General features: G+C 33.4%; 1 protein-coding gene across 2 annotated transcripts in view; it reads left to right on the forward strand.

Annotated features, from left to right (window-relative positions):
• The window catches only part of LOC127715781 (circadian locomoter output cycles protein kaput-like), a 107,664-nt gene extending 104,879 nt beyond the window's left edge, over positions 1-2,785 (forward strand). For both annotated transcript variants that reach the window (XM_052221925.1, XM_052221926.1), the window contains one exon: positions 2,210-2,785. In XM_052221925.1, coding sequence (XP_052077885.1) covers positions 2,210-2,296 — 87 coding nt within the window. In that variant the 3' untranslated portion in view covers positions 2,297-2,785. The remainder of the gene's footprint in view (positions 1-2,209) is intronic.
• The last annotated feature ends 10,577 nt before the right edge of the window (positions 2,786-13,362 follow it).

A 13,362-nucleotide genomic window follows, 5' to 3' on the forward strand; every position in this document is an offset into this window, starting at 1 on the left:
TTACTTGTATTGAGTGTATTGTTTCTGAAGTTAGTTAGCTGTAGAAACAGATAATCAGATAATAGCTATATAGACATTACTTAACCTGTTGGATGGAGCACTTTCCAATTCTTTGATGAAATGAGATGTGGGGTATATCTCTCAATGAGACAGCAATCCAACCAAACAACTCAAGAATCCAAAAGTAATTAGAGATTAAAATACAGCCTTCAACAATAGACAATTGTCTTTAAAATGTGTCAAGCTCTATTAAAATGGCACTGATGAAAACAAGTTGACATTTCAAGATTTGCCTGTTTTATAAAAGTTTGACAAGTACCCCGGTATATCCTAGCCGACCGTGCAAGACCCACATGGGTAGTCAAGGTCGTTAAAAAAAAACTTGTCATCGGTATATCTCAGGAATCCCAAGATAAAATTTTCATTGTCTCAAATTAATGCATGTCTTGAAAATTAAAGTATTGAATTTTTTAATCCTTGGTTGTCTCAGATTTTTATGTCTAGGTCTCTAAAAGGAATTGATGAAATTGGATTATTTTTTATTGTCGAGCCTGCGACTTTTGTCGCAGAAAGCTCGACATAGGGATAGTGATCCGGCGGCGGTGGCGGCTGTGGCGGCGGCGGCGGCGGCGTTAGCTAACTTCTTAAAAGCTTTATATTTTAGAAGGTGGAAGGTCTGGATGCTTCATACTTTGTATATGGATGCCTCATGTTATGAAGTTTCCGTCAGTCACATGCCCAATGTCCTTGACCTCATTTTCATGGTTCAGTGACTACTTGAAAAAAAAGTTAAGATTTTTTGTAATGTTAGATTCTCTCTTATTATAAGCAATAGGATAACTATATTTGGTATGTGCGTACCTTGCAAGGTCCTCATGCCCGTCAGACTCCCGTCACTTGACCTCAACCTCATTTCATGGATCAGTGAACAAGGTTAAGTTTTGGTGGTCAAGTCCATATCTCAGATACTATAAGCAATAGGTCTAGTATATTCGGTGTATGGAAGGACTGTAAGGTGTACATGTCCAACTGGCAGGTGTCATCTGACCTTGACCTCATTTTCATGGTTCAGTGGTTATAGTTAAGTTTTTGTGTTTTGGTCTGTTTTTCTTATACTGTATGCCATAGGTCTACTATATTTGGTGTATGGAATGATTGTAAGGTGTACATGTCTAGCGGGCAGGTGTCACCTGACCTTGACCTCATTTTCATGGTTCAGTGGTCAAAGTTAAGTTTTTGAGTTTTGGTCTTTTTTTCTAATACTATATGCAATAGTTCAACTATATTTGGTATGTGCGTACCTTGCAAGGTCCTCATGTCCGTCAGACAGTTTTCACTTGACCTCGTTCTCATTTCATGGATTAGTGAACAAGGTTAAGTTTTGGTGGTCAAGTCCATATCTCAGATACTATAAGCAATAGGTCTAGTATATTCGGTGTATGGAAGGACTGTAAGGTGTACATGTCCAACTGGCAGGTGTCATCTGACCTTGACCTCATTTTCATGGTTCAGTGGTTATAGTTAAGTTTTTGTCTTTTTTGGTCTGTTTTTCTTATACTGTATGCCATAGGTCTACTATATTTGGTGTATGGAATGATTGTAAGGTGTACATGTCTAGCGAGCAGGTGTCATCTGACCTTGACCTCATTTTCATGGTTCAATGGTCAAAGTTAAGTTTTTTGAGTTTTGGTCTTTTTTTCTAATACTATATGCAATAGTTCAATTATATTTTATATTTGGTGTATGGAAATATTTTATGATCTATTTGGCAGTCACGCAGGTTTTATTTGACCTTGACCTCATTTTCAAGGTTCATTGCTCAGTGTTAAGTTTTTGTGTTTTGGTCTGTTTTTCTTAAACTATAAGCAATAGGTCAACTATATTTGTTGTATGGAAGAATTGTTAGCTGTACATGACTGCCTAGCATGGTTCATCTGACCTTGACCTCATTTTCATGGTTCATTGGTCAATGTTTAGTTTACTTGGTTAATGTTAAGTTTATGTGACAGTTGTAATAAAGCTTTATATTTAGGACTATCAACATAATATCAATGATTAGTAAAGAAGGCGAGACATTTCAGCGTGTGCACTCTTGTTTTAAATTAAGTCATACTTTGACCCCTACTTTCAAGATGGAGGCACAGTCAAGTTTATTATCTAATGCACATTTGTTTCAGAGCACTTTGTTACTTTATGATTTTCATTGCAGAAGGAAGTCCAAGAACAAGACAGCATTTTAACAGATCTTAAAGAGCAGTCAACCGTGAAAATGAAACAGTTGGTGTCACACGAATAGTATAAGTCAAAGGCCACAGTTGATGCCATTCAGATGATATTAATACAATAGCCATATTACTTTTTTTTCGTACATGTATGTTAGTAATGTTAATCAAATTAGAAGCAGATCAGGAAATAGTGCAATATTGTTCTTTTGAGGCATGCAAAATGTTTTCTGACATTAATGGAGGCACTTTGCATTTAATACTCTGAATAATACAAAACATCTTGATTTATAACAATTTTACACTGTAGTACCAGGGAAATAGTTAAGTTTCTGTTGTGGTGAATAAAACAAATGGAGAAGATGAAAAGGGGGAAATAAAAAACATTAGTGGAAGAATGACCAACAACAGCAAGGATAAAAGAAAAAAGACAAATTTACAATTAACAGTCCACAAAATACTTCAAATAAAACTAAAGACATCACAAAACACTGGGTGAGTTAGGTACAACAAAAGGCTTCCTGTTCGACTAGTGTCAATCTTCATTGGGGGGGGGGGGGGGGGGGGGGTCTGGTTGTCTGTTTACATGTTTACATGGTCAGATTAAAAAACAATTTCTATAAAGTTGTGCATATGGAGTCAACTGTTGATTATTTAGTTTGTGTTGTATTGTTTGGTTGCCTATGTTTTGTTGTCATTCAGTCAGAATTTTCAATCGAACTGAATGTTGCCTAATGCCAAAAACTATTCCAAATTTCGTTGTAAATTCCTTTTATCTTTTCAAAGTTCTTTTTGAAGGTCAGACGCATGGTTCAGAGGTCATATGAAAGAGTGATAGGTCAAATTTAAGTTAATGGTTCAGAATTAGTTTGATGGATATTATTGAAATCTTTCTACCAATGTAGGCATTCCATGTTACATATTCAAATCAGTGCACTGTTTGCCCTGTGCCTTTACCGAATTGCTCAAAATTTTAATATATTTACACATATTTACATTTTTGCATTTTTATCCCCCACCTGGTGTGTCAGTTGAATTGCAATGTTTATTAACTTTGTTTTTTTTCAAAATCAATTATTGATTTTCATACAATTACCAGAGTGCAATTCACTGTTTAATAATCTAAAGCATTCTGGGTAATTTTTCTACAAGTGTTCACCAATACATTGTAATTGGCTAATGTTACATCCTTTACAATGTTCAATCAACCAATGATGTGAGGCTATTTTCATTTTGGGGTACAAACAATGAAATTACCCATAGTCCTTTGGGTTCTGAAACAGCAATTTTTTTAAGTATCAAATGGCTGATTCAACAGAATGAAATATAAAACTTTTTTGCCCATTAATATAAAACATTTTTTGAGATTTTCATCAAATTCTTGAATTCCACGAATGTGATTTAAAAAAAAAAAAATATTTATTACAAAGCTTATTTAAAAAATTCTTACAGGTATTTGAAGCCTAACATATATAAAAAAAAAATTTAATGTCTTATACTTAGACCCTGTTCACATTTGGACATTTAGATCGATTTAAACTAGATCGGTTCACTTTAGATCGATTTAAACTAGATCGGTTCACTTTAGATTGATTTAAACTATATCAGATTACTTTAGATCGATTTAAGCCCGATGTGAAAGCATTGAATCGATCTTAATAATCGGTCTAAACTAAAACACCAAAAGAGGTAATTTAGTTTGAATCGATCTAAAGTGAACCAATCTAACGTTAAATGTGAACGCAGAGATCGATCTTAACTAGGACAATTGAATTGTAAAAAATTTGTGCGCATGAATGGCGGCAAAATTACAAGTGCAATTAATTACAAAATGAATGACCAACATTAAAAGGCTGAAAATTAACGAAAACTTTTCGAACAGCGGTATCAACATTTGTTATTCAAGTGAAACAATAACTTCATCCATTATTTTTGTACAAGCGTATGTATCAACACATTAATTTGATTAAATATTTCTATTTATACACAGTGTTTACAATTTCATGGGTAATTAGGTCATTTCGATTGCATTTTAAATTGTAGTGTGAACGCAGTGGTTCAGGTTAGAACAATAGAGATCGTTAGGATTAAAGATAATGTGAACGCTGATTGGTTTTATTTAGATCAATTCAAATTTAGATCGATTCAAAAAATGCTAGTGTGAACAGGGTCTTACTTATTCTTAGTTTGAATTGTGAAAGTTCTACAGTTTTCTGAATTGGAATCAGTAATTGTTCTGTGATTTTATCTGTATTGAATTGATATAAATAGAAAAAGACATTTCTGTGTTCCCAATGACATGAAAAGGTGTTTATATCTTGAAGTATACATGAAGTATGCTCTGCATTGAAGTTTTAAAATGATATTTTTTATCTCGAAAAAAAAAAAAAGCACAAACTCAGAAAATACTGTCCTAATAGAGTTATTTAGGGAAAAGCTTGCACTTATGTTACAATGTCATCTATGCTTGTGCATGTCTTATGAAATATGAAATTGAACTGGATAAATTGATACAATTTGGAAAAAATCACAAGTTCATTTTTTTTTTTAACTCCTTTTTACTTTTAGAACAGAAAAATGAGTTTTTCAAAGATCAGGGGACAAACTAATGCTTACTTTGTAATGGATTGTCAATATATCTTTTCATAGCTTGGTGAATTACAGTAGTTAAAAATAAAATCTAGTGACATTAGTCATTTAGAAACGCCACCATTTGAGTTTTGACAATCATATCCAGGTTTTTCTGGTAATATTTAAAATTTTGCTTATACATGTAATATATTTCCCTTTTTAGCTCACCTGGCCCAAAGGGCCAAGTGAGCTTTTCTCATCACTTGGCGTCCGTCGTCCCGCGTCCGTCGTCCGTAAACTTTTACAAAAATCTTCTCCTCTGAAACTACTGGGCCAAATTTAACCAAACTTGGCCACAATCATCATTAGGGTATCTAGTTTAAAAAATGTGTCCGGTGACCCTGCCAACCAACCAAGATGGCCGCCATTGCTAAAAATAGAACATAGGGGTAAAATGTAGATTTTGGCTTATATCTCTGAAACCAAAGCATTGAGAGCAAATCTGACATGGGGTAAAAATGTTTATCAGGTCAAGATCTATCTGCCCTGAAATTTTCAGATGAATCGGACAACCCGTTGTTAGGTTGCTGCCCCTGAATTAGTAATTTTAAGGAAATTTTGCCGTATTTGGTTATTATCTTGAATATTATTATAGATAGAGATAAACTGTAAACAGCAATAATGTTCAGCTAAGTAAGTTCTACAAATAAGTCAACATGACCAAAATGGTCAGTTGACCCCTTAAGGAGTTATTGCCCTTTTATAGTCAATTTTTAACAATTTTTCGTAAATTTTTGTTATCTTTTACAAAAATCTTCTCTGAAACTACTAAGATGAATTTAACCAAAGTTGTAAACAATAATCATTAGGGTATGTAGTTTTAAAATTGTGTCTGATGACCCTGCCCGCGAACCAAGATGGCCGACATGGCTAATAATAGTACATAGGGTAAAATGCTGTTTTTGGCTCATATATCTAAACCCAAAGCATTTCGAGCAAATCTTTCAAAACAAAATTGTTCATTAGGTCAAGATCTATTTGCCCTTAAATTTTCAGACCATTCAGGCAACCCGTTGTTGGGTTGCTGCCCCTGAATTGGTAATTTTCAGAAATTTTTTCAGCTTTTGGTTATTATCTTGAATATTATTATAGATAGAGATAAACTGTAAACAGCAATAATGTACAGCAAAGTAAGACCTACAAATAAGTTAACATGACCAAAATGGTCAATTGACCCCTTAAGGAGTTATTGCCCTTTATAATCAATTTTTAACAATTTTCATAAATTTTGTAAATTTTTACAAAATAATTTTCACTGAAACTACTGGGCCAAGTTCATTATAGATAGAGATAATTGTAAGCATCAAGAATGTTCAGTAAAGTAAGATCTACAAACACATCACCATCACCAAAACACAATTTTGTCATGAATCCATCTGTGTCCTTTGTTTAATATGCACATAGACCAAGGTGAGCGACACAGGCTCTTTAGAGCCTCTAGTTTATAAAGAATGATTGCTTAGGTATGAATCGAGCAATATCATGTTCAAACTTGTCTATATCTCCGTCAATTCTAAACATATAATACTGATTTCATTATCCACAACTCATTTGTCAAATAGCCGTTGTCTTGCATGCTTAAAAAATGTACCTTCAACCTGTTGAATCCATCAGATGAGCATATAAAAAATAAAACTATGAATTCTTTTTTGTGTTATGAACAAATAAGTAAAAGTAATTTGAATTGGAAAAAGGTAATATAAGCCAAGGGAGATAATTTCAAATTTCTAATGACATGTATGGCTAATTGGTTCTCAATTCAAAATATCAAAGCCTTCTTTCCCTGAATTGCTATTATGCTTTTCTTGATTCTGCTGATTTGGACTATATATATAAGCCTTAATTTGAAACCTATTTCTAGTCCAATAGCTAAGCTTAACTTATAAGAGATGTGCAACTCTGAAAATCATTCAGTTTTGGTTTGCGATTGGGAAGTTTGTGAAGTTTTAAGTTGCAATTGAATAAGTTTGCACATATTGTGTGATGAATTTTTTAACATGTAAGTCAAGAATGAATACAACTTAGTAAGATGTATTTTGTTGTTAATTTATTGTTATGGTGATGGTCATTACTAATAAATAACTTAAATGGTACCAATTTTATTGCACCAGATGCACATTTCAACAATTAATGGCTCTTCATTGTTGCCCAAGGCCAAAAGATATTTTTAAAATATACATCATTGTACCAAATACTATTTTTATAAGGTACAAATGTATCAAATGCGTTAAATTACTTGTATGCATATTTATCAAATTATCTATGTTTAACTGATAGATATATCAGTCTTTAGCAAATAATGTTATCTTCTGAAATAAATTGGACTATTGTTGCATACAGAAGAGTGGAGATTAAAAAGATGGTGCTGTACAACAAAAAACTACTACAAGCATATATACATATGAGCAGTGCATTACTGTTTTGATAGGTATAATATGCTTTTCAAAATTTATTCCCGGTGTCAATAAATTGGGAATAAAAACTTGGGTTACATGTAGTAACTTAGTTTGTACAAAAAATTACAAATGGCTGTATTATCTTTTTGTGATAAATTAATTAATTGATTTGATTTACTCTATCACAATTGTGATAAAACTATGTTTTTGTTAAAAAAAATCCAAAATTTGGAGAAAAATCTGTTTGTGCTAGTATATCAACAAAAATTGATAAACAAGTAAAATATTTCATTTATGAAAGGTTCTTATATTTTAATATCAACAGTGGACAACATTAGTTTTAGAAGTATTTGAATCTATACCAGTGAATTTGTTAACGAATAAAATTTTTTATAAATCATTGTTTGTACATAAAACATTATATATTTATTGAATATTTACATTTTTATTGTTATTTTGTTTTTTGTAACGGTATTGTATGTTATATATATTTGTTATATAAAGTGTTGTGATATAATTGAAATTCTCATTTCAATTTTATAGTGCTGTATCTTACCCGGTGTACTTATAAGAAAATAGACCAATAGATATATTTGACATAGAATAGCTGTGTTCTGCTATCTAATTAATTGGCACTTAATATATTTTCTAATTTGTATCAAAAGCAATCTTTGCATCTCAAAAGTTTATTCTCTTATGAAATTGTAGTTTTGTAATACTATAGCTGACTAAAGGCAAACTTATTTATACCCCCACTCCCAAAAGGGGGTTATGTTGGTTTATGTCTGTCTTGTCTGTCTGTGTGTCCTTCCCTTTGAATATTTATCTTAGATGAATGCACTTTATATGGTGTACGGTACATGTATAAAATGTTGTGTATTTTCAGCTACTGCAGATCACAATTCTAAAGGAAACAAAATTTCATGAAAGTAATTTTATGAAATATGCTCAAATTTGTCACTTTTCTATTTTATTATTGCCAAAAACTTATTTCTTTTTTTCATTTTGGTGCAAATCATAAGTGATTAAGTATTAAAATTGAGAATGGAAATGGGGAATATGTCAAAGAGACAACAACCTGACCAAAGAGCAGACAACAGCTGAAGGCTGATTACTTTTATTCATTAGAGGAAAGACGGGTATTAAGTCCTGAGATTTTTAGGGGTGGGGGTGACTTTGAGTCATATCAACGTTTTAACATTTTATGGCTTTCTTGACATTAATAAATAACATACAAGCACTTTAATTCTCAAAATATGCAGTGGAATAGACACAAGTACATTTTTTAACTTATTAGACATGAAAAATAAGTCTTAACATGCTTATGCTTTGGTCAGATATATGTTACCAAATTACTCGTTTTGTTGTGTATTGTAGGAAACTTTAAAATAGTCTAATTTGACATCCCTTATATGACTACATCAGATATTTAGATGTCTGCTTGTAGGCAAGGAGATTATGTCACCCTGAAGCCCCTGTAGCCAAATGTAAACAAATTTTTGTGTTATTAGGCAGCTTAAATTATGTTTTTGTCATAACATTGACATTTATGTGCGATCGAGCTTGAAAGTACAAATTGTGAGATAATATCATTTTATCATAATGCATTAGATATTGATGAAAGGATTTATTGAAAAGACCATGCTATATTTTTTTACCATGTTGGACCATTTCAACACTTTTAATGTTGACTGAAATGTATGGAACAAAAATTGATTGACTGTAAACGAAATTTCTGAACAGACACTTGTATCATATATATGGAAAAATTAATTTACTATTGTTGAAATCTTGCATTGCTTGTGAAAGAATTGATCATATTATAAAATTCATCTGTTAAGTGCCAGTCTTTGTAAGAATGAGGCAATTTTGAAACAAATCAAAACATGGCTGAAAAAACCCACCGACCTAACCATCCTAATTTTAAGTTACCCTTATCCTGAGTTAGAAACGAGAATGATAGCAAACAACGGAGTTAGCTCCCATTAAATTTTAATTTTTAGTGCATTTCAACCAAATTATATCTTGAATTACCAGAACAGGTAAAGGAAACGAATGTTATATTTGTGCACCATTATACAATTTGAACATAAATTAATGTCAACTTGAGTGGGTTTTTGTTTGTCATGTTTTCACCACTGCCTGATTCTTAGGCAGACTGGCACTTAAGCACTGTTTTAACAGAGTGTACTGTATTACTTCTGGATGAGGCAATGATATAACTTTTTTTTCTGTAAGCCGAATTTTCCTGTTTAATATATAAGATTATCGCCATTTTTATAAATGTGTTTAGATGGATAATCACACAGTCCATGATTCTGTCTGATCATGGTTTTCATCTCACATAATGAAAGGTAATATTACACTATTTAATCTTACAGTAACTTTACACATCATTTTTTCTACGACACATGACAACAACGAAGATGATACTAGTGGTTGAGGCCTTCATTTAATTGTTATGTGATATTGTTTGTTAATGTAATTGTGATTTGAAATGAAATAAATGTTATTAATCTTCAATGGTTGCGTACTTTTTATTCCCTTTTTTAGCAGGTTTCAGATGAACATCTGGTCATTGATTTGTATTGTATTGGGATGGGTGGGTAAAAGGTCATTGAAGTTGTTACTGATGACAAATTTACGGTCAAGTTCAATATGGACTATTTTTACTTTTGGTGATCAATAGTAATGGATCTTGAATGATTTGAAGAAATACTTTTTAAGCCATTTCAGGCCAAAAAGTTAATAACTGTTCTACCAATGCACAGGAAACACAAATTTTTTAGGGCCTTTTATAGCTTACTATGCAGTATGGGTAATGCTCATTGTGGAAGTCCGTACCGTAACCTATAGTTGCTAACCTATATGTCATTTGGTCTTTGGTGGAGAGTTTGTCTCATTGGAAATCATATCACATCTTCTTATTTTTTATATTGCAGTGTTAACGGATTAAATATAAATGGTAAACTTCCTAGATTTTGCAATTTTCATGAATCTTTTTTTTAAGAACACTTCAGCGGCCTTACTAGATATGGTACTTATGTGTCTACTAAAGTTCTATTAATGGTGAGGTTTGACTAGATGTTATAAGGAAGGTAAACACGTTAGATTAACATCAGAGAATATAAATGTCTCAAACAAACGCAAAATGACAAGTTCAACACAAAATATCAGAACATTACAAAATTTTCTGAATTTTTAGTATAACATTCTCATTCTGTTTCAAGTGATATACCATAATTCTCTCAAGATTCTTCAACATTACAGCTTTTGAAGTGTTGTTATGGATTTAGTTCCAATATAAAGCAAGGTTTATATAGACTTGTTCCAGTAATAAAGCATGGTTTATATAGATTTGTTCCAGTAATAAAGCATGGTTTATAAGGATTTAATCTAGTTATAAAGCATGGTTTATATAGATTTGTTCCAGTAATAAAGCATGGTTTATATAGAGAATATCATATGGCTTTTTCAATATCACACACCGTATCAACACAAGACACCAATATAATCCCAAGAGCTCTGCTCGAGGGATTCATAATATTGGTTGAGGGTTGATACGGTGTGTGATATTGAAAAAGCCATATCATATACACTTTATTATATATATATACCTCACGTAGATGTTTTTATGTGACATGACGTCATACAGGTAAGGAGGTTTGAAATGACATCATACAGATTATAGGTTTGACATGAGGTCATACAGATTAGGGGGTTTGATAAAGCCTTTGCAACAGTGACTGCAATCGATGATGTGACTTCATACAGATGAAAGGTGTGATAAAGCCTTTGCAACCGTGCTGATATCGATATCATCACCGGTGGCTGATACAGCACGCGCAGCTTGCCAATGATTGTATTACACATACAATTTATCTGTATTTACTACTAAGTATATAATAAAAGGATTTAATCCAGTAATAAAGCAGGGTTTATATAGACTTGTTCCAGTAATAAAGCATGGTTTATAAGGATTTAAACTAGTAATAAGGAAGGGTTTATATAGATTTGTTCCAGTAATAAAGCAGGGTTTATATAGACTAGTTCTGGTAATAAAGCAGGATTTATATAGACTTGTTCCAGTAATAAAGCAGGGTAACAGTATATAGATTTGTTCCAGTAATAAAGCATGGTTTATATAGATTTGTTCCAATAATAAAGCAGGGTTTATATAGATTTGTTCCAGTAATAAAGCATGGTTTATATAGACTTGTTCCATTAATAAAGCATGGTTTATATAGATTTGTTCCAGTAATAAAGCATGGTTTATAAGGATTTAATCCAGTAATAAAGCAGGGTTTATATAGATTTGTTCCAGTAATAAAGCAGGGTTTATATAGATTTGTTCCAGTAATAAAGCAGGGTTTATAAGGATTTAATCCAGTAATAAAGCATGGTTCATATAGATTTGTTCAAGTAATAAAGCAGGGTTTAAATAGATTTGTTCCAGTAATAAAGCATGGTTTATATAGATTTGTTCCAGTAATAAAGCAAGGCACATGGACAGACAAGAGAACTCTTTTTGCAGGTGGTGTAAGTTAACTAGTTTGCTAATGAATAAGATGTTTGTTCCCTGCTTAATATCAACACATTCATCCTTCATAAGTTCAATACAAACATATTATTTGATGTTCAAAAGATGTGTTACTCAAATACAAAAAGACTATAAACATGTTTGGATATATGTCATTGAGGTAGCAAAGAGAGGCGAAAGATATCAAAGGGATATTCAAACTCATCAATCGAAAACAAACTGACAATGCCATGGCAAAAAACGAAAAACGTCTGAACAACACGAACCCTACCAAAAACCAGGGTGATCTCAGGTGTTCCAGAAGGGTAAGCAGATCCTGCTCCACATGTGGCATACGTCATGTTGCCAATAATTGTACAACCTCAGTGATAAGTCTAATTCTGTAGGTTACATTAGAGTAAAAGAGGATGTAACAACACAAAAAATTCGCAAGACATCTAGAGGTTAAAATAGTCAACACAGAATGTCTATGTAATACCGATACATCAAGCTTTAAATCACCTTGTATAAAACAGTTATGAATGAATCTTAAAAGACTATTGAAGATCTACTTTAAACCTTAAATCCCCTTTGAGATAAACAACAGCTGAGATCTAACAAAATACAACCACCGACAAGGTTCCTGACATGGGAGGCACATGAATATGTTGGGGGAGGGGAAATACAACACTGACAAGGTTCCTCACATGGAAAGCACATGAATATGTTTGGGGGAGTGGGAAATACAACTACTGACAAGGTTCCTGACATGAGAGGCACATGAATATGCTGGGGGAGGGGGAAATACAACCACTGACAAGGTTCCTCACATGGAAAGCACATGAATATGTTTGGGGGAGTGGGAAATACAACCACTGATAAGGTTCCTGACATGGGAGGCACATGAATATGTTTGGGGGAGTGGTAAATACAACCACAGATAAGGTTCCTGACATTGGAGGCACATGAATATGTTGGGGGGATGGGGGAAATACAACCACTGACAAGGTTCCTGACATGGGAGGAACATGAATATGTTGGGGAGAGGGGGGAATACAACCGCTGACAAGGTTCCTGACATGGGAGACACATGAATATGTGGGGGAGGGGAAATACAACCACTGACAAGATTCCTGACATGGGAGGCACATGAATATCTTGGGGAGGGGGAAATGCAACCACTGACAAGGTTCCTGACATGGGAGGCATATGAATATGTTGAGGGGAGTGGGAAATACAACCACTGACAAGGTTCCTGACATGAGAGGCACATGAATATCTTGGGGAGAGGGGAAATACAACCACTGACATGGGAGGCACATGAATATGTGGGGGAGGGGAAATACAACCACTGACAAGATTCCTGACATGGGAGGCACATGAATATGTTGGGGGAGTGGGAAATACAACCACCAACAAGGTTCCTGACTTGGGAGGTACGTGAATATGTTGGGGGAGTGGGAAATACAACCACTGACAAGGTTCCTGACATTGGAGGCACATGAATATTTAGGGGGAGAGGGAGGGGAAATACAACCACTGACAAGGTTCCTGGCATGGGAGGAGGCACCTTAATATGCTGGGGAGGGGGGAA

Source organism: Mytilus californianus, unplaced genomic scaffold (genome assembly GCF_021869535.1).
Source record: "Mytilus californianus isolate M0D057914Y unplaced genomic scaffold, xbMytCali1.0.p SCAF_9, whole genome shotgun sequence".
NCBI lineage: Eukaryota > Metazoa > Mollusca > Bivalvia > Mytilida > Mytilidae > Mytilus > Mytilus californianus.